General features: G+C 26.6%; 2 protein-coding genes across 3 annotated transcripts in view; one reads left to right on the top strand and one right to left on the bottom strand.

Moving 5' to 3' along the window:
- The window catches only part of LOC101237004 (RNA-binding protein Musashi homolog 1), a 50,264-nt gene extending 37,147 nt beyond the window's left edge, over nt 1-13,117 (top strand). Inside the window, exons 7-13 of one of the 2 annotated variants that reach the window (XM_065816279.1) lie at nt 1,144-1,192; nt 1,658-1,740; nt 5,192-5,261; nt 5,397-5,564; nt 5,638-5,751; nt 11,921-11,965; nt 12,045-13,117. In XM_065816279.1, coding sequence (XP_065672351.1) covers nt 1,144-1,192; nt 1,658-1,740; nt 5,192-5,261; nt 5,397-5,564; nt 5,638-5,751; nt 11,921-11,965; nt 12,045-12,268 — 753 coding nt within the window. In that variant the 3' untranslated portion in view covers nt 12,269-13,117. The remainder of the gene's footprint in view (nt 1-1,143; nt 1,193-1,657; nt 1,741-5,191; nt 5,262-5,396; nt 5,565-5,637; nt 5,752-11,920; nt 11,966-12,044) is intronic. The other variant, XM_065816278.1, reaches the window with a different exon arrangement.
- A 7,860-nt stretch (nt 13,118-20,977) lies between these two features.
- On the bottom strand, nt 20,978-22,570 carry LOC136089509 (uncharacterized). Its single transcript, XM_065815551.1, has 4 exons — nt 22,450-22,570; nt 21,849-22,014; nt 21,702-21,781; nt 20,978-21,395 (listed from the first exon to the last, which is right to left on the bottom strand). The coding sequence occupies exons 2-4, from the start codon at nt 21,943-21,945 to the stop codon at nt 21,123-21,125; spliced, it is 450 nt and encodes a 149-aa protein (XP_065671623.1). The 5' UTR covers nt 21,946-22,014; nt 22,450-22,570; the 3' UTR covers nt 20,978-21,122.
- Nucleotides 22,571-27,515: the final 4,945 nt, after the last annotated feature.

Below are 27,515 nucleotides of genomic sequence, written 5' to 3'. Positions count from 1 at the left end.
ATAATTTTATAAACCAAGTATTATATACCAATTTGATTCACGCATTTACATGTTAACTGATGATGTTATAGTTAACATGTATTAAAAATTTAAACAATTTTAAAAGATTTTTTAATATTAACGTATTTAGTGCTAAAATGAAACTTCGTAAAATAAATATTGAATAAAATTGTAATACTAACATTGAGTTATATTGCTTTTCATTATTATTTTATGTGATATTTGTTTTTTTTTCTTTTAAACAAAAAATTTAATTGTTCTGTGCACTAGGGTGGTCCTTGAAACAACTTTTTTTTAAATGCCTGCTCCCACCCTCTAAATGTGTTCTATATAATAAAATAATACTAGAATTAAAAAATTTTTGGAAAAAAAAAATTTTAGGGGTAGCTCAAGACCTTTAAACATCAGACGGGTCCCTATAATTATCAAAACAAAAGTTCCTCAAAAGTATATCATGTTGGGTCTCAAAAGAAGCGAAATTATATAAAATTTTTAGAAATAATCATCATTTTATAAAAAAAAAACATTGAGAGGAAAAAATTGTAATAAAATTTTTTTGTAAAAATGCATTTTTTTAATTTTTAGTTTAAAAATGTCATTTTCTAGGCAGTGAAATCTACTAAAAGAATTTTTTTATAAAATGACGATTATTTTTAAAGTTTTTATATAGTTACGCTTTTTTTGAGACCCAACATGATATACTTTTGAAGAACTATTTTTTTTAGGGGTAGCTCAAAACATCTGATGTTTAAGAGTCTTAAGCTACCCCTAAAAAAGTTTTTTTTTTCTAATATTTTTTAGTTCTAGTATTATTTTAGTATATAGAACACATTTAGAGGGTGAGAGCTGACATTTTAAAACAAAGTTGTTTTAAGGACCACCCTACTGTACACATATGTACATGTACTGTAACACCTGCGCAGTGGAAACATTTGTAAAACATTTGTAATAAAAAAATAATTTAATTTTACTCTTAAATTACAAAATTTATTTAGTTATGACTTTATCATATATTCATATCATGATTTTTTTTTACGTTTTTTTATTTATCTTCATATTTATTTTTATGTTACAAAATATTTCCATTTAATTTATACTTATTTTTATGTTATAAAAAATAATTTTTATGTAAATAATTAACAGGTTCTTGAAGTGAAAATACCTAAGGACCAGAACACTCACCGTGCAAGAGGTATGTTTATATTGCTTACATAGATAATTAATTTTACTTGTGCAAAAATATAAACCAAAACCAAAAGTTTTTACTTGTGCATACAAGTTTGTTTATAAATTTTATAAAATTGAAAAGGTAGATTTTTTTTTGGAATATAATTGTTTAAATCACAGAAAAATACTTTGATTTATGATGTCTATGAATGATGATATATATATATGTATAACTTTTCATGCCATTTTTATCAATATTGAAAAATAATAAAGAAAAAATAATAAAGATTAAGCAAAAGATTATATTTATTTCAATTATTTAGTTTATCAAATAGAAAACTTTTTTCAAAAAAGTGTTAAACTGATTTACCTTTTAAACAAAAATGTTACATTTTGTAGCAGTTTTGTTACTTGGACTTTATATTTTATACCTTTTGTTTATTTTAAAACTATTTTGTTATTTTGAATAAATCAAATTCAAATTTTTTAGGATTTTCATTTGTGTTATTTGAAGATCGCGAAAGTGTGCTCGCAGCAACTAAGGAAAGATATCAGAAGATTAACGGGAAAACGGTAGCCTTTTTTTTTTAATTTAACTTTATCAAAAAATTGAAAGTGAAACTATATTATATATTAAATAATTAACTTTGTTTTTGCTATACTATATATTTTTACATAGAATTTTGGAATTTTAGGAGTCATGGTAAGTTATGAAACTTGAACCTTTTTATAATTGTTTTTAAAAAAAAAAAGAGATAAAGCTAGTGCAAAATATTTCTTACTATCCATCAATAGATTATATACATTGCATCAAGTTGTTTTGCGGTTAGTGGCTTAACTATTAATTTGTAAAAGTAAAAAAACTATGTAATGAAAGCACAAATCTATGTAGTAATTAATGCTGTGTTATAGTATTTGCACATGGTCTATGAAGATTACTTATGTACATGGTCTAGAAGTCCGTACTCTGTAATTACGTAACTTTGTAATTTGTTTGAGTTAACTTCTTAACAAAGTTTTTCTTTTTGGTCTATATAACTTTAGCCTATATAGCTTCTGCTAAAAAAGAAAAAAAAATGGTTTGTGATAAATATTATTAAAAGCAAAACAGTGTAGGTAGATCTGATTTTCTAAATTATTTGTAAAGGCTAAACAGAGTAAATACATAAGTTAGTACAATTTCCAAAAGCATTTTAATTTGTTATATTACATATATTATTATATCAAAAATGATCAAACGTTTATTAAAATGTTGCAAATTATTCGAACTTGTTTATACAGTAAATTGAATATAGGTTTTTATAAAATGTAATGTAAATATGTTAAACATAACATTCATTTTTTCAATTTTGCTCGTTGTGTGTTTTGCAATGACATCTCAAATGGCGGATGTGTTTTTTAACAGTAAAAAGTAAAAAATAAAATAAAAAAATTATTTTTAAAATAGAAGAATAAAAAACAAAGAAAAAACAAGACTAAACAAATTAAATAAATAAAATAATTAAGGAGAAAAAAGAACAAGAAAAATGAAAACTACTAGAAACAAAATACTAAGTTAAAAATTAAAAATTTCAAAAATGGAAAACAATAATGAAAAAGTATTACTAATTTTACTATTGAATAAATTTTTTACAGCGAACTTTTAACAGCAAAAAAGGAGCCAAATCGAAAAATTTTGTTTAATTAATTCTTTAAATTATTTTTGCATATTGTTTATATTGTCGTGTATTTTTATGTACTGTTTAAATTGTCTTGTAACTTTGTATCTTGTTTATTTTATTATGTATTTTTGTGTGCTGTTTGTTTTAGTTTTAGTATATTTTTCATCGGGCACTGTCGTGTATTGCTCATAATGTCATGTGTTTTTTTTGTGCAATGTTTGTGTTTCCCTGTATTTTTTTATTTTTTTTTATTTTAGTTTGTTTAATGTTGGTCAGACATTTTTAAAGTTGTATATATTTCTAAAACCGCATATGATATGCAGTTTTAGAAATATAACAAACTTTAAAAATATCTTTTATGTACACACTCATAGATATTATCTATATGTGCATGTACATATAGATATGCAGTTTGTAAGTGAGTGGCTGTAGGTGAGTATGTGTATCTCTGTAAGCATGTGTTTATGTATGTGTGTATGCATGTGTGTGATTGTATATCTATATATCTGTATATGTGTATATGTATGTTTGTGATTGCATGTAGCAATATTAAACTTTCTACTTTTTTAAAGCTTGTTTATTTTTCTTTATTTTATTTTTGTCAGTTTTGATTTTTTGATAGTATTACTTCTTTTAATGTTAAATATATTTTTCTTATTTTTAATCTTTTTTGTTTTTGTAGTTTTTATTATAATTATTGTAATCATTGGTGTTATTATTTTTAACTTGATTATTATTTATCTTATTTTCTTGTTTTATATTTAAATAATTGTTTTTTGTCATTGTTAGTTGTTAAGTTTTATCACATTTTTAACTGTTTGTAACTGTCTAACTTTGTATATTTAGTTATTGTGCTAATAAAAACAAGTAACTTATTATTTTTATTGTTATTGTTTTTATCATCATTTTTTATTATTATTATTATTATTGTTATCATTATTACTATTGGTATCATTATTACTATTGGTATTGTTTTTTTTGTTTTTTTTTTAATTATAAATATTGTGATTCTTATGTTTATTATATATATTGTTTTTATTATTATAACCATTATTGTTTTAATCATTGTTTACTTGATGTTAGTAATGTTACTAATTGTAAACAACCTTGTAGACACCATCTTTTTCGAAAATATATCGATTGAATGATGTGTTATATGTAACCTTAATGTGTTAAATATAACATTGATGTGTTACAGTTTAAACTAGTTTAACACTAATAAAAAGCTATGTATTTAATAACATTGATTATTTTGATTACATTGCTGATCTTGGCGTATTTATATGAGAAATTTAAATGAATAAACTTGTTTCTCCCCACAGCGTCCTTGTTTATAAAGGTTTGTGTTTCCGAGTTAAAATGTTGAGAGAGGATTGTAACCACAATAAGGTAGCCTCCTTGACTGTAGTGGCCTCAGCCTTGGGAGATGAAATCTGCTCTGATAGCTGTTATTGTTGCTTATAATAGTTAATAATAATAGTTAATAGTAGAGTTAATAATTGATTTAGTTAATAATAAAATAGTTTTAATGTTAAAGTTGTAATAGTTCATAAAATTACAAAAAATCTTTAAAAAAAACCCAATATAACCCAGATTGCCTAGGTTTTATTGAATTTTTTTAGGCGGGTTTTTTAATGCCAATCCTGATCTTAAGGGAAATCTGATCCTGTTGTCTTGAGTGGAAATTATTCATTTGCATCTTTCAAAGTTATGCCAAGATGTTCAAATGAGCTCACAAGAAGGTATCATGAGTGTATATAACATATTTGCTTATGATACCAAAATGTAATATATATATGAGCTATTTATTTATATAATATATATAAGGTATTTGTTGAAATAATATTTTTTTCTATAACTAGCAAAAAAGTATCATTCCAACTAGTCTTTATTGAGTTTTCTAGGATTTCTTTTCACTTAAGGTGATTCCAAGAAATTTATTTCTATTTTGCTTTTGATAACCTTTAATTACCTTTCCTCAATTTTGGATTTCTTTCAATAATCTATGTAACCAAGTAAATTTATTATCTTTTCTTGTGGATAAACTCTTTCTTACTGCTGTTTTTTATAAGGTGGATATATTTTTAGATATTTTTTTTCAATTTTGGATTTTAAACTGATTACTTCTAATAAATATCAAAATCTGTCTGATGATGTGAAGATCCCCTCATTATTTTAATAACTATGGTTATTGTCTTTAGAACATCATTTTGTTAATAAATTCTTACTAATAAATTTACTAATAAAGATATATTTAAATAATTTCTTAAAAATATATAGATAGTTTTTTAGTTTTTATTTTTTTTTATTTTGTAAATTTGTAAACAAATCAAATAATATTTCAAAATGTTTTAAATATTTAGGTTGAAGTTAAAACAGTCCACATTCAACCAGCTAAAGATGACAACATTGATGCTGACAGCCAAATACAAAGTAGGTTGCTGTTCTTTTTGAGTTTTACTTTTTAATTTATTGTACTGATCTTTGTTTTTGAAAGTTAAATTTATAATTTTTAGTTAGTTGTTATCTTATTAATGTTTATAAATTAGTAAGGCAATTTTTTTACAGGTCCATCCTTGCCTTATGTACAATACAGTCAGCGTCCTGGTTTTTATCAAACTTACCCATCAGGTTTTCTAGGAGTTGGAGTTGGTCATAGTGGTGGTGGAATAAGTCCTCAAAATTTTTATGAGTCCACATATGAACCTTCTCCGAGTGGAAGTACCTCCTCTGCAGGTTAGTTTACTATTTTATGTGGTTATTTTATTTTAGTGTTTTAAATATTAACAAGATTTTTGTTTGTATGTAGCTTCTATAGGGTCTGCAGGGTATGGTGCTAGAGTTAATGCATGGGAACATCCTCAGCGCATGTCTTTTATGGAAGAATATCCTTATATGGCTTCTCTTTATCCAGCAATGAATGGTAAATGCACGTTTACTATAGTTTTATAATTGTGTAAATAGTAAAGTTTAGAAAATGAAAAGAGAGTGTTTACTGTAATTTAGAAGTTTTTAATGAAGGCTTTATTATATTATTATTATTAATGAAGTCTTTATTATAAGTTATTACTAAATAACAGTTAATATAATAAGCTACGTTACATAATTGTCCCATGTTACCCTTAATATTAATCTAAGAGTTATTTAGCAATAACCCTCAGATGTGGTTTTGCAGTAATACTCAATACTTCAGGCTTATTATAAAGGGTTGCAATTTGCACTCGCTTTTCAGGTATTATTTTGCATCGGTATTGTAATTTAGGAAACATTGAAGTGTTATCTGGATGGTAACAAATTTCCGCAAATTGACTACCCCTAATATATATATATATATATATATATATATATATATATATATATATATATATATATATATATATATATATATATATATAATATATATATATATATATATATATATATATATTAGGGGTAGTCAATTTGAGGAAATTTTCAAATCTAAAATACCATACACTCTAGATTTGAGGCAAATATTAAAAAATCAACTCCCAAAAAACTTGAGCTCAACAGGACCACTCAATCTTTAATGCAACATGTTATATACAACACACAATTTTTCATATTTCTCATCACTTATCACATCTATTCTACTAATTATGTTGAGATTATTATCAATATTTTATTATTTCCTAATCTTATGAGTCATTATGCATAAATAATTTTTTTAGAAAATTAATAAGTTAAAAATAAAATAAGTTGGCTGGAATTCACAAAAGCTAATGTAATACTTCATCATCCACTTAAGTTATTGCATCAGTATTGTACAACTGCCAAAATTAGTGCATCATCCTGTAATTTTAAATGAGTTCATTGTCTTGAATGAAACTACATTTTAAAAACACATAATCCGATAGATATTTTCGAATTCGATTTATAATGGAGCCTAGAAGTCAAAATGAAGCATGGTGTGTTGGTCAAGCTACAGCTGTGATCATAGAACAAAAGTTGCCATCTAAAAGGCAAGTTTTGCAAACTTATTTTTTCTTTAAAAATAACAACAATGTAAGAGAAAGTGCAGGCCTTGTGACAGATCTGCTTCTAGACTTTTGGCAAACAGCTAGAGTTCCGACAAAGCAACGTTATCATGTTATAACACAAGTTGAAAAACTTGTTGAGAAATACAGAAAGCTGAAAAAGAATAAAGGCCGCAAAACAAAAACTCAACAAAAAATGAAGAAACTTTTTCTCACGAAATACAAGAACTATTTGATATTGCTCATGAAGTTGCTTTAAAATTAATCACAATAGAAGATGACAAGACATTTCTTATACTACAAAGAGGAGGAAGAAATGGCAACATGAGTTCAGTTGATTGTGAGTTGTTCAAACAAGAACAGGATATTTTTGACAGAAAAAAGCAAATGAAGAAAGATAAACAAAAGAGCTAAATAGTAAAGAAAAAAAAATGTGTTCAACAGTCACAGACCCAATTTTGACAGAATCAAACTCCTCTCAGGGTACTGATAATGAAGTAGATGACTTAGTTCCATCAATAGCAAAAAAATAAAAAAGAGGGAAGAAACAAAAAGAAAGTGATAACTCCAGCATTTTGTTCAGCTCTTGATTGTTTGAAAATTCCAAATCGTTCTGGTTCTTGATTTTGTCTACAATTTGTCAAGGGTTAGGTGCCAATATTGAACATGTTTCAACACCATATGAATCTCTTCGATATGCACATATTGAAAATGGTAAAGAAGTTGCAAAAAGAATCATTTTAGAATTCAAGCCACAAGTTCAATTAACTGTTTATTGGGACAGAAAATTATTACCTGATTTGAACAACAGAGATAAAGTGTATCGGCTGCCTATATTAGTGACAGGATATGATTTAGAAAAACTGTTGTCAGTCCCAAAACTGGATAGATGCACCGGTGAACAAATGAGTTATGCAACAGAACAAGCTTTAAAAGATTGGAACATTTCATATGACAAAATTGTGGCACTCTGTTTTGATACTATTTCAAGCAATGCAGGTATACATGCAGGTGCTTGTACCTTGCTGGAAAAATTAATTGGAAAGTCTTTATTATACACAGCCTGTCAACACCATGTTCATGAAGTGATTTTATCCCATGTTTACAAAACTTGCTTTGGAGCATCTTATGGTCCAAAGGTCAAGTTTTTTCTACGATTTCGTGATCAGTGGAGTAAATTCAATTCTGAATTTAGCTCTTAATTGATGTAGATCTCAAAGTGTATGGTTCACTTGTACCATCAGCAATAGAATTTGCTGTAAATATGCTGCTAGGAACAAAATAACCTCACGATGAGTACAAAGAATTTTTGCAACTGTCAATAATTTTTTTAGGAAAAACTCCTCCAGGTCAAGGCAAAATAACCTTTCGTACTCCTGGTGCTATGCACCACGCATGATGGATGGTAAAAGCACTCTACTTTATTAAAATATACTTGTTTCGACATCAATTTCATTTAACAAAGAATAAAGAGAAGAATCTTCTATGATTTTCAATTTTGATTTACATGGAACACTGGTTTCGGGCTCCCATCTCTTCATCTGCTCCTCACAATGACCTGACACTGATTAAGAAGTTGGATAATTTCAAAATATTTGACAAAAAAGTTGCTGAGTCTGCCATAAAAGCCATTGTAGGACATTTATAGTAATTAACTGAAGAACTTGTGAGTCTCTCTTTTTTTAGCAATGATGTTGATAACCTAACTAAAGAAAAAATGTTGATTGCCAACTAAAAAGAAACAGGTAAAAAGGCTTGAAGGTAAAGGATTAATGGATACAATTGTAAAAATGAACTTGGATGACTTTGTAACAAATAGATCAAAATATGTGTTTGAAGTGTTTGGAATAAATTGTACATTTATGAAGGATCATTGCCTAGACACATGGAGTACAGTAACTGAATACCAGGAAGCATACAAAGTTGTTAATTCTATGAAATTTGTGATTGACACAGTTGAAAGAGGGGTGAAACTTGTTTCAGATTACATAAAAATCTTGACAAAAGATGAAACTCAATTGCAATATGTTTTACAAACTTTTCCAGATGCGAAAGTCCACAATTGTGAAGGCGTTAATGAAAACAAGTGAACAATCAACAAGTGAAAACAAGTGAACAAGTGTATCGAAATCTGATTAAAATAAACATTAAATTTGAATAAAAAAATTAAAACTTTGCATCCAAAAAAACTTAAAATACATTCGTTTTTATTTTTTGTTGACCCTAAAATCTGATAATATCAAGTTCATTGAGCAACAATATTTTGATATCAAAATATTATTATAGTGTTTTGATAAAAAAATATTATAATAATTTTTTGCACAGTTTATTTTTTATTTATAAGAAACACAATAAAGGGTTGAGAGTCCAATTTTGAACACTTTTTATTTTGTATTTTTTGTCACCCTAATATATATACATACATGCATACATACATACAGGAGTGGCGAAACAGTGGGGGTTTTGGGGGTTTCAGCCCTCTCACTTTTAAAAGTGTGGGGTTTTTAGTAATTATAGCCCCCGCCCCCTCCTCCACTCTTCAAGTCTGTAAAATTATTATTTTAAAAGTTTTTACCTTGTTTTAAATCACAACTTCAAGCAGCTAGAGGTCAATTAGTATTTTATATTTGAAATACTAACTTAACGTATTTGCTTCGAATCACGTTTTACAAGCTTCTAGGGAGCAATTAGCGTTTTGTATTTGAAATAATAAATTTATGTGTTTGCTTTAAACAGTGTTTTACAATTCACAAGGGAACGATTAACAGTTGTGAATATTATATAAATCTATACATAAGCACATTTTACATAATTCACAATTCCTAATCTTACGACTAGGATTTCCTTACAACTACAAAGAGTCATGATGGAACCATCTCATAAAAAACAAGGAACACTGATTTCTTACTTTGTACATGACAAGCATTCTTTAAGTCCAACTTTACCAACGAACGAAATTATTCAAGAAGGAAACAACATTGAAAAATCTTTTCCTGCTGTGAGTGGAATGCCCAAAAAACAGAAATAATTCCTGCCGATATTGAAGCAATCAAAAAATGTATGGCAAACAACTTAAATTTTTCAATGAAAAATGGATCATAGATTACCCTTGGATTCATCTGTCATTCCAAAAAGAAAGTATTTTGCTATATTTGCATTGGTGCTGTCAATAAAAATCTGGTATCTTTTGCAAAATCTGGTGAACAAAATTTTTTAACAATTGGTTATGAGTATTGGAAAAAAGCTGTAGAAAGACTGAGAAAACACAACCTATCATCATTTCATAAGGATGCACAGGAAAAATTATTTACACTACGTACAGCAGGTTTAAAAACCATACATCAAATGATAAGTGAAATGCATGATAAGCAATGCAATTAGAATTACGAGTGTTTAATTTGTGTAATCTCTACATTAAAATGTGTTACTCAACAAGGCTTAGCTATTCGACGGAATGATAAAATTGAAGGCAATCTTAATCAGTTACTTTTAATGAGGAGTGAAGATTATCCACCTCTATCGAGCTGGCTGTCAAACAGTAAGTACATGTCTCATGATATTGTTAATGAGATAATAGAACTAATGGCAAATTATGTGCTAAGAAATGTACTTAGTGTTTTTAAATCGAGAATTCTTTCTGTAATGTGCAATGAAACTCAAGACATTTTCGGTATTGAACATATGTCTATATATGTTTGATCAGTTTCTGAAAATTTTACAATATACAAAGATTTTCTTGGTCTCTATGCAGTTGATGCTACTGACAGTAAGTCGCTTTTTTATGCAAAATGTTTTATTAAGATGTGGACTAGACAAGAAAATGGTGCAGGTGCAAAGTTATAATGGTGCCTCTTCAATGTCAGGGCATCCAAGTGTTGTTGCTAAACTATTTCAAGATGATGTCAATGAAGCGATTTTTATAAATTTTTACGCACATCAACCTTGTTCTTCAAGATGCTTGTAAACAAGTCAGTTGTATGAACGTGGAACAGGAATTGTGCCAGCTGTTGTATAATTTCCATTTGTTTATCTCCAAAGAGACTAGGAAGGTTTAAAAAATTACAATGCAATGTACTTGACGAGGATGTCATGCAAATCAATTTAAGTGCTCTTTGTCCAACTCATTTTACTGTGAACCAAATCATATGGTTCAATTTTGGGAAATTTTAAAGTAGTTGTTTTAGAGCTTCAAGAAATTTCTGAATCAAATGATCCTAACAGAACTAAAGCGGAAGGCTTCTTTAATAAATTATTATCATTTCAATTATATTTTGGGCTTTGCTTGGCTTATGATGTGTTTGCAACTGTAGAGCAAGTCTCTCGACATATGCTATCTGGTGAAGTAGATGTTCAAACAATTGCTTCATCAATGGTGTTATTAAAAATTCATATATCATCTATGAGATCAGAAACACTTTTTAAATCATTTTTTGAATCTTGTGTTAATAAAGGAGTTAAGAAATTTGGTTGCAATTTACCTCATCCTTCTTTACCTCGCCGACGTTTAACTCCTTGCTTTGATGATAATACTTTGAACATTTACAAATGGGACACGATCGAATATTACCGAGCTCAGTATTATGAGGTACTTGATGTTATAGAAAGTCAATTAAATTAGCGGTCGACCTCAACTCAGAAGCGATTGAATTATCTTCTACTTGTTCAATTTTATAACTTGAACACCGCGGAAATAGATGTAAAAGCTATAGCAAAAGATTTTATAAATGGAAAAAGTAAAGACACCAGAATTTCTTACTTTGGAAAACGTTAAATTATTTTTAGAATGTAACATATTCTTTTGATTTTAAATTTAGTGAAATATGTTTATAGTTGATATTATACTTTATTGAAAATGGGTGCATGTGGTTTTCTTTTAAGAATAACTGAAAATGAATATTAGTTTTATAAAATTTGCAAAATATTTTTAGTCCCCTCTCCCCCCTACTTTTTATTGATTGGTATTGAGATCCTAAAAAGTTGAGGTAGAGAGTGGTAAAAGAAGAGAGAACAGAAGCCAACTTTTTTCTTTTTACGAACTATTTAGTTTGTTACTTGAAACTTTTTTTAATGAGTTTTTATTTTTACTTTCTATTTCAGACCTCTTGCTATCACCGCAACAACAGTATGCTCTAAGATCTAAACGTAAGTTTCATTTTTCTATTTTTACATTTTGTTTAACTTAAATTCTATTTAACTCTATTTTTATAATTTTTTTTTTCAGGTTTTATTCCAAGGCAATTTAGTCCGGCTGCTCTTAGTTATTCTATACAACCTTCTACCTCTGTTGATCATACAAACTTCAATCCAACGCCAACTGCGTTTCAAGGAGATCCTGTGTCATATGGATCTTCTTCGTTTTCAACTATACCTGCTGCTCCCGTTCATCCTTTTATTCCCGGATCCAATCCTCAATCAGTATCTTTACAAGGTTTCGCTTCAAGATGATTTTCTGATTCAACCCTTAATCGGTTTCTTCACACGATTTTGCATCAAGATGGTTTCTGGATCCAACCCTCAATCAGTTTCTTTACGAGGTTTTTTGCATCATAAATTGCATTGCGTTCATTTTTACCATTTATAGAACAGATGAAAAGATTTTCACTTGGAGATTTTATTATTTTGTTGGTAGTGATTTTATTTATTTTATTGGTCAGTCTGTTAATCAAACCAATTAAAATGATTTGGTTTGGTTTTTTTTATTGGTCACGTTGTTAATCAAACCAATTAAAATAATTTGGTTTGATTTTTTTTATTGGTCACACTGTTAATTAAACCAATTTAAATGATTTGGTTTAATATTTTTCTACTTTTACTCTAACTTTTTTAAAATTACAACCCCTTTGCGTAATCACAATTTATTTTAATATTTTTTTAAAGCTTTTTTTTGTTTTTAAATTTTTTTAACCCTGTTTCTTTTTCTTTCTTTTTTTATTAAGTATTAGTTAGATAGGCATCGTAATTGGAAGTAAATAAAAAGTGACATCCCCGGTAGCTTAAAGAAAATTATTTGCTTCTATTATTCTAAATGCTTGCTGGTGTTACCATCAAAATAATTTAAACCAAGCTGGCAATACCAGCAATCGACTTTAATATTTACTGTAAATGACGAAATTATTATTTTCATTTTAAACTGTGCATGTAAAAAATTTTCTTTCTGTCTTAGCTGTTAAATATATTATAAATAACAAGTGCGCATATTGTAAAAAAGAATTTATTTTTTCTTATAACTGTGGTATTATATAATTGTATTATTTTTAGTTATATTTTAAAAATTATTGCTTTGCTGTTAACGTATACTCGCGTTTTTCGTAATCCTGATTTAATAAATTATTAACACTTTTTTTAATAATAAAGCACACAAAGTTTTATTTAAATGTCCAACTTGGTGTTTTCAGTTTAATAAAAACTTTTTTTTTTGTTGATATTTTTTTACATATTAATGTAGAAAAGAGATTTAAAAGAGACTTTAATTTATTTACTTTGTCCACTTTATTATATTATATTATGTATAGAAATATATATTTTCAAAATTAAAATTATACACGTACACAGGCTTGTGCAACTAACTTTTTTTATACTATAAAAAAGTTTCAACTAAAGAAAAGGTTATGAATTTTTTGTTTGGTTTTTATTTTACTTATTGTTATTATTATTTTTTGTTTCTTTTCTTCAATTAGTTAAATATTTGTTACTTATATCGAGTACCTGAAAAAATTTCTCATTTAATTTCGAATCCTGATCGAGTTTTTATATTCATTTGTTTGGGAGTAATTTAGTTGAGATTATGAGAAAAAAGTTTACCGTGTTGATATGTTTTTTTTTTTTTTTTAACAAATTATGCACATTCTGTTTGCAATGTGTTTCTCGAGGAGATTATCATCAACTATTAATATAGATCAAAATTTATGTTTCAAAATACTTTAAGATAGTCGAAAATATATTTGAAATTTTGACATAAATATGGCGAAAAAATGTAAGTTTTATTTGGGAAAGTATTTTGTTTTAAAAAAACCGAGCCTTTTTTTCTTATTACTTTTTGATTTTGAATTGTTATTTTGGTAAATTTCTTTTTTTTCGGGTTTTTAAGAGTAGATTTAAATTAATTTCTCGTTTTATTATTTCAATTTAACAGCCATGTTAAAATATTTATTTATCTAAACCTTGGTAGAGTATTTTTTTAATGACATTTAAAAGTATCTTTGTTTCTTTTTTTGTTTGTAAAAATCTAGATAAAATTTGTGATATGCTTATTTTAACTACAAATATTTAGTGACAGTGGTGTTCTATCTAGTTTTGTTTATTCTATGTTGCAGAGGATGGTTATTAGAAAAAACATTTTTTTTTTTCAAAATAAAGCCCCCCCTCCCCCCTTCTTCCCTTTCTCTAACGCGTAAATATTTCAAAACATTGAAAACAAAAAAAACATTTAGTTTATTTGAATAATTACAATATTATGGAGTAGCGTAAAAGAAAAATTATACGATCACACATTTTTAAAATTATTTATATTATCTACAAATAAACATCTATTTAATTCTTCAGGCATACTATTTACCTGAAAAATTATCCTGTAATTAAAAAAAGCAATTGCTTGCTTTTTTAGTTACCCAGTAAATAAAAAAAACAGGCAATTGCTGTTTTTATTTACTGGGTAAATAAAAAAAACAATTGCTTGAGTAAAAGCAATTGCTTTTTTTATTTACCCAGCCTTATGGCTGGAGAAGTAAAAAAACATTTTTGTTTTATCGCTGAGCAATGTGTTCGTAAGTTTTTTCAAGTAAATAGTATGCCTTAAGAATTAAATAGATGTTTATTTGTATAATATAAATTTTTTTTTTTTTTTTGTTCTTTTTATTACATTATAAATAAGCATTTCGTTACAATATTTAAAATACAAATATATAATAATAAAAACATATATATATATATATATATATATATATATATATAATTATCGTTATTAAATAATAAAAGAACGCGGGAACTCGTAGAAGACCATACGGTCTTGTCGTCGAGTACCTCTAAGAAATGATCGTGTTAAAATTTATAAAATATTTACAAGATAAGAAATAAGTTAACGAAGTAAGAAACTTAAAATATTCCGTTACAAATACAAGATACATTATTATATATTACAATTGTTAATGATGCATATATAATTTTTATAAATCAATAGTTAAATAGGGGGTAAAAAGGAAGATCACTAAAAAAAAAAAAATATCAAAAGTATATTGTTACATCTTCAATTGTAAAAATGAGTTCTTTAAGCTTTCGTTTAAAAGAAAAGTAGTTACTTTGATGAATAAAATCCTTAGTAAAATTTTTTAAAACTATTTTATTCCATAAGAATGGTCCGCGATAATCAATACAAAATTTAAAAAGATTTGTTTGAAAAATGGGCTGCTTTATAAAATTATCATTCCGCAAAATGTATTTATTTTTATCTTTCGATGAATTATGGAAAGAAATAGGGGATGAATTGGTTTTACATTTAAACATAAAACAAAGAATATTTAAAATGTTAAGCTCATATATATTAAAAACTTTCATTTCAAATAATAGAGGCTTGGCATGAGTATAACGGTTTTTAAAATATATGAGACGTGCTACATGCTTCTGCTGACAATAAAGAGGTTTAAGTTTAACTTTCTTTGCACTACCCCAAGCAATGTTTGCATAGTTTATGTGACAATGAATAAATGAGTGATATAATTGTACTAAAGTACGTTTATTTAAAACATTTCTTGCTTTGTACAATATTCCTATACTTTTTGAAATTTTACTTGATAAGTTTTTAATGTGACTTTTCCATGTAAGATTTTCATCTATACAAACATTTATTAAATAATTTTAAAAATGTGTGATCGTATATTTTTTATTTTGAAATAATTACGGGGTTGTTTTTTTATTTTTTAAATGACTTCATTTGATTGATCTATTTTAAAAAAAAACTTTGTCAGCCTTATAAATTAAAATCTGTGTGTGAAATGTCGTTTTGATTCAGTTTTAAACTGTGCATAAGGATTTATTTATTTTATAATGATGCTTCAAACTGGTAACTTGTCAAAAGTAAAATGAAAGTTTTGTTTTGTAAAATAAAGCTCAAACCAATAAAAAGTTATAAAACGCGCCGGCTAAACATTTTTATATTAAGAGAACTTTAATTTATTTATTTAAGAAAAATAAACTTTTACATATATTCAAAAATGATACTTTTAATAAGTGATCATCAAAAATAAAACGTAATATAAAGAAAATAAAAAAATCTCTCTGAAATAAATCGCAACTTCAGGTCTTCTCGTTTAAATATCTGTTTTAACTTCAGGTCGCATGTTTAAACATCTAGAGAGTTTTTATAATTATGTGTGATCTTTTTAAATTTCTCTTATAATGCGACTACTACACGTACATTTACTTTAAATAGAGGTTTAACTTGAATGCTTTTCCAACTCATAAATCAGCCTTTAATTAAATCAGCCAATCACATCCGCCTTTAAATAATTCACTCTCTTGATTTGTTGAATTTTTTTTTTGTGTTTACATTCTTTACATTTTTTTTTTTTGTGTTTACATTCAACTACCATGTAACTCTATTTTTACAAATTGTTTAGGAGAATGAAAAAACTAATTAACTTTGAATGTAGAGAATAAGTATCATTCAGTCAAATAATTAAATAGCATAAGAAGTGCTTTAATTTAAATTATTTTGCATCAACTGTTAGAGCATTTTATAATTAGAGCTGTACGTTTTAATAAATATAATAACTTTTGTTTTTTTTTCTAGAAGAAGAAATTATTTTAAAAAATAGGAACCTTATTTGATGGTTCTTGTTTTTTTGTAGGATGGTTAGTGTTTAACTACTTTTTTATTCTTAAGTAGTTAATTACAGAAACAATATTAAGTAAATATATAACAAAAAAAAATTACAAAATCGCACGCTTTAAAAACAAAAAGCCGTAGCGATAAACGCGAGTTTTAAACAAGAAGTAATTACAATATTTGGTTGCATTAATAAATAATGCAACACTGGCCCCCACTTAAGTGTCCCTATTCACTAAGGGTATGTTCTTTTCATCAATAAAGGTTATTTTTAAAATTTTATTATCAGGAATTTGAATAGGCTTCCAATAGATATAATTTGATAAATACTCTAATTTAATAAATACTCTTCCAATAGATATAATTTATTGATTGGCCTTTTTATAATGTGAGGTTTATTACCAGAAATACATCTAACTGATGCTGCACAAATCTGATTATCATTTGATGATATTAATTCCTGTACGATCCTAACTTCCAATTGCAACGCAACGTTTTCGGATCATCTATTATAACGATATCACCAACTTTAATGATATGACCGGAGCTTTGCGACTTACAATATTTATGAAATTCTCTTAGTTCAATTGAATATTCATTTCTCCATCTCTGCCAAAACTGCTCCAGGATGGTTCTACTATGATAATATTGTTTACCTAAGTTGTGTTCTTCCTCAAAAAGAATATTTGAATCCAATGATTCTAAGTTAAGTTTACGTCTAAACATAAGATGATTAGGTGTTAAAGACTCGTTACCAGGTGGTTCATAAACAAAGATAATAGGCGTGTTGTTAGTTACAATTACTATTTCAGAATGAATTAAATGCGTTTCTTCATAATTTAATCTTGATGTAGTATGTATCTTTTTCAGAGTTTGTTTTATTGTCCTAACTATTCTCTTAAAGAATCCACCCCACCACGGCGCTGCAGCCACGTCGAAACGCCAACGGATACGATTTGAAGACACATAGGCTTGAGTTTCATCTGCATAAAAATTTGTACCATTATCACTGACTATCTCAAAGGGTGAACCATAACGTCCAATAAAACGACGTAGACAACGAATACATGACTGTGCAGAACAATCAGAAACAAGATCTAAATGAAGAAAACGTGTACAAGAACATCTACTCGAACGTACGTGTACACAATAATCTACTCGAACAATCGAGTAGATTATTGTGGTTCAATTTTTATTAAAAATATTTATTATGGAGATGAAATGTGTAAAGCTTGAATATTTATAGCATATTTATAGGCATATTTATTATTTAATCTTGATAGAGGTAAAGATGGTGAAATATTTATAAGGCTTTTTATCATATCGTCTACATACATAGCATTTTTTGATAAGCTTCCTAATAGTATTTCGAGCTTTCGGAATCCAAAATTTTGAACGCAACTGAGTTAATTTTTCCTTTACTCAATTATGTTTACCTAATGAGTGATAATGTAAAATTAATAATTCAGTAAACAAACCTTTTTTAGGTAAAAATATAGGATGCCTTGAATTGTATGGAATTGGGGCATTACTAAGTCGACCTAAACAACAAACAACACCACCTTCAATGAAAAAACCTAAACCTTTCTTAAGTTGATTGTATGATTTTAGTAAATTTATGTTTCTTTGAATATATGCAATCCAAAGAATTTCAGCAAAGTCTAGTTCAATAGCATTAGCAGTAGAAAAAAAATCTTCCACATCTATTTCTTTTTTAACTATAGGATAAAACGTAAAACAAATGAAGTGACTCTCAGGAGATGGTTATAACTTTTAAATCTCTCAATATGCACAAACTCTAAATTTAAAGGAGAATCAACTGATGTCATCAATGTTGCAACTTCAGCATGGAAAGATAATCCCTGTTTTTTAAAATTAAAATATGGCCAGGAAACAAAATTATCATACAGAAACTTAGCACCCGTGAACCAAAGTTCATTAGTTTTAAATCACTAAATTTCCTACCACGCGATATAATATCTGTTGTGTTTTCTTCACCTTCAATTTAATCCCAAAACTTAACCTTGTTAGTAATAACATGGCTTTTAATTCCAGCCTTGGAATTGTACTTTTACTTAAAGGAGAAACTCTAGATCTAGAAGTGACCAGACAAGTGCTGTAATTATTATCAGTGCAACATCTCAAATAAATGCAACAACCATGCGCTTTTAGACTTGCATCACTAAAGCCATATAATTCAAATTTGATATGATCTGGTTTATCAAACAATTTCGCATGCCACCTTGGCACAAATACAAAGAGCACAGAAATTAAATCACGAACAAATTAATCCCACTCATTCAGAATATCACCATCTATTATAGCATTCCAACCAAGTTTTAGTATACAAATAGATTGAAACAATATTTTACATCTCACAATAACAGGATTTAAAAGTCCTAGCGGATCAAAGAAACTTGCAATAAATTTTAGAATGTCTCTTTTTGTTGGTTTAGTGTTAACTGTAGAAAGAAGTTCTTGAAAAGAAAAAAGAAAATAATCTTCTGATTTATTCCATTTCAAACCTAAGAATTTTGAAATATTGCACGAAGCAAGTTGTCCTCTTGAATCAAATCGCATAACTCTTTCGAATTTGACTCAAACTTCCTACGATTAAAACCACCTTCTTTTAAACATAATTTGGATTTTTGATAAAAATAAGTCCTTCAGAAACAGAATCACTACTTGTATTTAAATCATCTACATGAAGTGATTGAATCAATTTTTTGACAAACTCAGGGTCTTTATCTAGATAATGTTCTGTATGAGTTAGAAGCGTTGCAGATAGTAAAAAGGGCGAAATAGTAAAAAGGGCGAAGATATTACACCAAATAAAACTCTGCATAAACGATATGTACTTAACACAGCTGAATGTAATTTAGTGCTATTTAAATCAAACAAGTCATCATACCATATAAAACGCACAAAGTTACGGTGCTTTTCAGCTAACGATATATTTAAAAATGCTTTTTCAATATCCGCAATGATGGCAATTCGCTTTGAACGAAAACGTACTAATACTTCAAATAAAGAAGTTGTAAGAAAAGGTTCAGAAAATAAGCAATCATTCAATGAGGGATCAGACACAGATGAACTTGCATCGAAGACTACACGCACTCTTGAAGTCTACTTATCATCACGAATAATTAGTTGATGCATCAACTATAACTGTCCACTATATACCACATGTGGTATATAGTGGACATCACCAACATTGCTATCAAAATTGGACTCGTTCAATAATGCCCTTTCTTAATTGATCCTTGATAATTTCATAGTAAGATGTAAATGATTTTGAATCTTTAATAAACTTTTTTTCCAATGCCAAAAACCTACTTTTGCTTAAATTATAATTACCACCTAACACCGGATGATCTAACTCAATGGCAACTCAACTTCATACCTTTGGCCATCAAACTTTATACTGTTTCGAAACTGATCACATAGAATTTCATCACTTACATTCATCTTTTTATCATCCCACAGCAAATTAAAATCCTTTTTAATTGCTAATAGACAATTAACAAATTCAGATTCAATTTTTATAACGTGTGTTGAAAAAACAGTTGAATCTATCCCATCTCTTTCAACAATCATAGGTCCGCTAATAATGTACCCCACTTTTGATTTAATACCTACTGGACCACTAATTCCTCTAATGACCTGATTTTCCACAAATTTCCATTAAAAATTAGCTCCAATCAATATATCAACAGATAAAGTTTCATTTAATTTATTTTCACCAGCTAACCTTAGACCTCTCAAATGACAATAGTTACTAAACTCTTACTAAAATCGGTTTTTCAAAAAACCAAATTTGGTTTTACGGCTTGTCCCAATAAACGAACCAAATTTGAATATCTAGAAAACCAATTTATTCTGGTTTTACAGAAAACCAAATTATTTTGTTTTCTGAAAAACCAATTTGAATATCCAGATAATCAAACTAAGCTGATTTTCTAGAAAAACGGCGCTATTTGGTTTTCTGGATAATCAAAATTGGTTCGTTTATTGGGACAAGCCTTAAAACCGAAAATTGGTTTTTCGGCAATAACGATAAAAGTAATATTTTATGTCAAAATGCTTAACACGAAACGCAATTTTCAATGCATTTATGATTATTTTACAAAACTTAACTTCATGAGTTATGTTTTTCAGAATAGAAATATTCGGCCAGAGATTTCAATTTAATACGAAAACTAAAGTTTAATAATTTATTACCATATTTATATATATTTTTGATACGTATTTATATACATTATATAAGTAAATGGTGTTATATATAAATTATATTCTATATAGAAATATTTAAGTGCTATGGAACATATTAATATTCAACTATATCATTTGAAAAAGAAAAAAATTCTCTATAAAAACAACTAAAAGTTTGTAAGCGAGTTCAAAAAATAAACTTGATTTAAGAAAAGTTTTTGAAACAAATTAATAACATCAGTATATTATTGAGTTTTATAATTTATATTACAAGTTAATACAACTAGCAATGTTTTGAATGTTGCCAGGAAGTTTACCATTTCGTTCCAAAACGTAATGCTCTAGAAAAGACAAGGTTTTTTGGAGTTTCTTTGGATATGCGATATCAAAAATATAATATGAACAGATGACAAGACTCAAGCCACAAGTTATATCAGGAACAGAAATGCTCACTGTCACCCCGTCAACTACAAGACTTATTCGTGTTGGATTTATAGCATCTCCCTCAATTTTCAGAGCTGGGGTAGGATAGATTGGATCCTAATAAAGAGAAGCATAGTATTAACAAATATTGAAAATTGCATTAGTTAACTTTATTTAATAATAATAATAATAATAATAATAATATATATATGCAAATAATTAGAATAAAAAAATATAAATGTTAAAAATATTAAAATGTATATTAAGTAAAAAAAGTTGATTTTAATTGTTTGAGTTTTTAAATAATAAAAAGTGAACTGAATTTTTTCTATCAATTTTTATTTAAATAAATGAATATTAAAATGATTTAGATGATAATGATATACAATCATTTAAATAATTATACTGATCAACAAAACTTACTAGCGTCATAGTGAATAAGATTGTTTCTTCGCCACAAAAAATGCTTGGAAGAATTAATGCATGCAGGTTTTTCATTGTTGCTAAAAATAGGAAAATAAAATTTCAGTAACAATTAAATAATTTTAATGTTAAATTAACAATTATTACCATCACTAATCTCGTCCAGTACCTCATTGCACAATGTTTTCCATCTAGCTAACAAAGGTTTTTTTAAATCTATCAACTTCTTTATTCCCTCCTTCATTCTACCCAATAATAACAAGTAGTTATTATCAATATCTTTATTTGTAATAGCTCTTGCTGCTGCAAAAAGCTAAAAATAAAACAAAGAAAATGATATCACAAAGCTGCTAAATAAAGAAAATAAATATTTACTCCCACCCAAATATTGCAGGGGCAGTTCTAGAAAAATTTGGGAAGCGATACCCCAGAGCAGCATAAATAAAAACACAGACTAATAAAAAATTGAATTAATACAGAAATATTAATCTTGATTTTCCCACGCCAACGAAGAAAAAAAAAATCCAACTAATAGTCTTATTTAGTTTTAATATAATTTTAATTTTGTTATGCATTTTATATATAACTTATGTTTATTTAAAGAATATTTTTTATAAAAGTAATATAACAAATGAAATTTCAGGATTTGCATTAAATTGGATAACTATTACTCATATCATGAACGTTGCGGTTTTAAGACAACATTAACAGAGCAATGTAGATATAAAATAAATAATAAACCACTTACAAATTTTTCATGGTAAAGTGCTGGGAATTTATTTAGGACATCCAAAGTTCTTTCATATTGGAATGTATATTTTAATGCCTCAAATGACAAGACAATCTGGTGAGCCAAAAATTCTTTATCAGGTCACAGTTTTTGACACTCATCAACCATGCTTTTTATAACATCTTGAGTTATACCATCATCCACATTCTATAATATAATAATTAAAATATAGTATTTTTTCATATAAATATGTATTAATTTTGTAACATCATTGATATTATTAGTTTTAATTATACAGTTAAATACTCACAGAGCCATTGCAGTGATGAGGTTTTAGAGAAGGATACTTTAGGAAAAGCTCATTTGCTATTTTGTAGAAGTTACTTGTACTTGGAAATCTATAAAGCATTCACTTTGGTGAAAAGCAATAAAATATTTTTATTGCTTTTCACCAAAAAACTTATCACGAGGGGGCAATGTCAGTTTATCTGACGGAATACTAAAAATAAAGTTCAAGACGTTAAATTAAAGACCTTAGTGCTAAAAGTCAACTTTCAGCACATCGAGCACATTTCTTATATCCCAAATTTCATTTTCATTTAGTTTACGACTAATAATAAGATTAAGGTTATCAGGTATTTTCTCAAGTAACACTGGGATTTACAAAGGGCCATACATTGAAGAACTAATTCCAAGGTTTTCTAAACTGCGAACCTGGATTTCAATTACATCTAAAATTCTTCTTAAAGAGTTGACATTGTTTATGTTAACTACACGCTCTAGAGATAAAAGTTTTTTCATGTGAGAAGATATCGATATTTATTTATTTGAAAAACGATCTTTCAAAATGTCTAATGCAATTATATAAATATCATTGGAAAGTGATAAGCCTGTAATAGCAGATAATGCTTGACCTCGGACAAAGTTTCCTAAATAAGTCATTTTTTGAATATTAGACAATTCATCATTTTTGTTTATAGCACAGTCGAAGCTTTTAAAAAAGGAATGCCAATTTTCTGTTTTACCATCAAATGGTTCAAGCTTTAATGCAGGGAGTTTAACCACCTTGTTAGTTTTAAATGTAGCAACAGAACTGGAATCGTTATTTATTAAATCAAATTTTTTTAAGAAAGTATTAATTTTCAAAATCTCACGTTTAAAGTTTAGCATAAATTGAGTAACAGTTTCATCATCGTGTTGTAACTCGTTAACATCTTCAATTGGAACAGAAATCTCATCATCGAGTGTTTTAGTTTTGTCAAACTTTTCTGATGCTGTGTCTTGTAAGGTAATAAGTTCATTTAAAAGTTCTACATTATCAGCTCTTATAAGTTTATTTATTTGATCAAATATTTTAATAATTGAATTTATGTTCAATGTACGAACTTGTCGATTGGTAGTGATATTAGACATCAAAGACCAAGTTTTAAATAAAAGAATAGTAGATGTAATACTTGTCTTCAGCGCAATAATCACTTCAATAGAAAAACGCCTATAATATTAACATATCACAGAAAAAACATAATAACAACTTAGCTTCAAGTATCTGGAAATATCTTAAGCACTCAAATAAATAAACTTTCAGCATCTTTAAATCAAATAATTCTCCGTGGGCTCCATGTTTAACTACTTTTTTTAAAGAAAAATAAAAGTTTGAAATTTACATACACTGCTGTGTTCATAATCTCAACTTAGTAGCACAAGATTCTATTAAAAATAATACAGAAATTACGAATTTAATGAATCTATTTCAATAATAGATTACATATGTCCGATGGTCTCCAACACACTTGAAATATTTCAACAATTTTTGCAACGAAAAGGATGTAAAAAGCTAAGCATCATAACAATCATTTTGTCTCTTTAGCTGGACCCTCAGAAAACATCTATTACAAGATGATTCGATGGCGATTAAAAACTAAACCGATTGCATATTGAAGATTTTTCTTAACCCAATTCATGAAGTTAACTTACTTTTAAATAAACATATTATTTAAAAAATAAATTCACTCTATTTATACAAAATGTTGAAAATCATTAAAAAATAATTTAAGAATGGAAATTTTTAATTTATAGTAGGCACTTCAGTCCATTTTATGATCTCGTAATATAATTAAGCTAAAATGTTAATTTTAATTTTATTGCATTCAAAATGTTAATCTTGTTATAAAATGGGTTTAACCAATTTTGTAGCAATTGTGGTTGTCAAGAAAATTTCTGGTTGTCAAGAAATTTGCATTTTTATACTACCTAATTTGACATTTTTTTAGACAAAAAAAATGCGTTTTTTTATTTTAGTTTTTTTAAACATTTTGCTTTCCAATTGTTTAGATCATACTCTCTTAAAATTTTGCAAATTGTCTTCATTAATAATGCCAAATCTTTCCCAATAAAATGCTCCATAAGTATACCCTAAAGTTCTGAATTAGGACCATTGCTATTCCTCATTTTTATAAATGATCTTAATATCTAAAATTTTAAAGGCTTATTATTTTGCTGACAACATAAAATTACTCATAACAAACCAACCATTAAAAAAAATTAGCAAATATATTAATCATTTATCCAATCTAGTTACATGCTGCACTTTAACATACTAAGTTTTAATACCAACAAAACTGAACTCATCATTTACAAATCACATTAATTTAAAAAATATAACAACCTAAACTTAAAATTAAAATATATAAAAACCTAGTTTCATTAAAATATCTTAGAATCAAAACTGACTCAAATCTATCCTACTCCTCTAGTCTTAAAAACTTAACGGTGAAATTGTGTAGCAATATAAACCATTCAATTTTTGGATCACATCTCAGATATGCTTATCAGGTTTAGGGACAAACCAAGTCTCGTGCATTTTTTAGATTATTTAACCTACAAAACAAAGCTTTAAAAATAATATACTTTCAACAATACAATTTTAACTCTGACATCAATTACTTTCTTAAAAAAAAAATACTCAAAATGTGTGATTTTGAATCAAAAAAGTAAGTAAACCTCCCTATAATATCTTCAATCTTTTATTAACTTTATTTATATATATATATATATATATATATATATATATATATATATATATATATATATATATATATATATATCGTCGTTGGCCAGGTAATATCTCACTTAAAAAAGCAAAATTTTACAGGAGACTTATATTATAATTTGGAGAATTATATTATAATTTGTTAGTTATTTGTTTTTTACTCTTACTTTTAAAACCTCATTTCATTGAAATATATAGTTTTTTCAGTCTCCTGTAAAATTTTGCTTTTTACACAAGTGAGATATTACCTGGCCAACGACGATATATATATATATATATATATATATATATATATATATATATATATATATATATATATATATATATATATATATATATATATATACATATACATATATGTGCATTTGTATATGTATGTATATGTGTATGTGTTTGTGTGTAACTTATATTAAAAACTAATAAGAAATTATTTAAATACAAAAAAAAAGTTTTTTACTTCAGATACTTTATGATTATGTGTATTATTCATTGTATGTAACACTAAAAATTGACCATCTTCAGAAGCTTTAAAATTCAGGTAGAATGGACAGTCTTTTTAAAAAGTTCTATAATTATTAGCACAATCAAAATTTAACATAAGACTTTTTTATTCGGTTAGTTATTGGATTATAAGTTATAATCCAATAACAATTATAATATAATATAAATCAAAGTAAATTTCTATACTTTGCTAAAAGAATAAACACAATAACTTACAAGTTTTACGCTTTCCTTGGCCACAACATTTAAATTTTTGACCACTTTAAATGCAACAATACTTTATAAAACAATATTTAATATCAGCTGCCATTAAAGCAGCTTTTTTAGGAATGGATTTCCTAGCAGCCTCAAAAGTTCTAGCATCTCTTACCCACAACTTTATAAAAGAAGTATCTTCGTACTTCCTAATAGCTTCTTTTAAAACTGCAAATGATGCAAAAGAATCAGAGCATGAAAAAGCCATAATTTCGCTAGAAACACAATAAAGTAAGTTATGAAAGCAGCTATATGAAAAGTACTTCGAAAAATGTGGTAAAAAAAGATAAAAAATATAAACAAGATTAAATTTTTAACACGTGACATTCTTAGCCAATAAAACGGACTTTCGGTAGGCAAATTTTTATTCTTTTGGCTACCGACTTTCGGTGGGCTATCCACGGCGGTTTTTTTTACCATCATAACAGCGTAAAAATTTTAAGCAACGACTTTAGGCAATAATCTATCTGTTACCATTAAACAATATACAAATAAAACAACTTTCAGTTCACAACTAATCTTTAGAAAAAGTATATACAGAAAAAATATATATACAGAAAAAATATATATAGCAGAAAAATATATATACATTGATATAGTCATAGACACATTACACATTAATATAGTCATAACTCTATTACAACATTAAATTATAAAAAAAAATAAAACACAAGGTTGCCCAATTTTAAATTTTCTTAAATATTATAGATACGATATTATAAATATTATAGATCAATATAAACGATATATATCTATACATATATGATATATGAAATATATATATATATATGTATATATAAATATATCTATCTATCTATCTATCTATCTATCTATCTATATATATATATATATATATATATATATATATATATATATATATATATATATATATATATATATATATATATATATATATATATATATATATGTATATATAAATATATATATATATGTATATATTTAAACAATATAAATAATATAGATTAATATATAAGACTAATTTATAATAATATTATATAATTTATAATATATTTATAATATAATATTACTAATGATATATAATAACTATGTACGATACGTTATAATAACTATAAACGATATAGACATAAATATTATAGAATAATATATATAATAATATTATACAATTTATAATATATGTAATATATTTCTAATAAAATATTACTAATAATATATATAACTAGTAATTATTTCAAATAAATTGTAAAATAGGTTTTTTACAAAATTATAACCTTTCCGTTTTCAAGGTCATCAAGCAATG

The sequence above is a fragment of the Hydra vulgaris genome, chromosome 13, assembly GCF_038396675.1.
Source record: "Hydra vulgaris chromosome 13, alternate assembly HydraT2T_AEP".
In the NCBI taxonomy this organism is placed as follows: domain Eukaryota; kingdom Metazoa; phylum Cnidaria; class Hydrozoa; order Anthoathecata; family Hydridae; genus Hydra; species Hydra vulgaris.
This window is presented reverse-complemented; position numbering and strand designations above follow the sequence as displayed.

Excerpts from the sequence above, each read along its gene's own strand:
- LOC136089509 (XM_065815551.1), bottom strand. The coding sequence starts at position 21,945 with ATGAAGGAGGGAATAAAGAAGTTGATAGATTTAAAAAAACCTTTGTTA. Across the intron at positions 21,782-21,848 it reads ACTGGACGAGATTAGTGATG|CAACAATGAAAAACCTGCAT; the intron begins GTAATAATTGTT and ends TCCTATTTTTAG. Across the intron at positions 21,396-21,701 it reads TCTTATTCACTATGACGCTA|GATCCAATCTATCCTACCCC; the intron begins GTAAGTTTTGTT and ends TCTCTTTATTAG.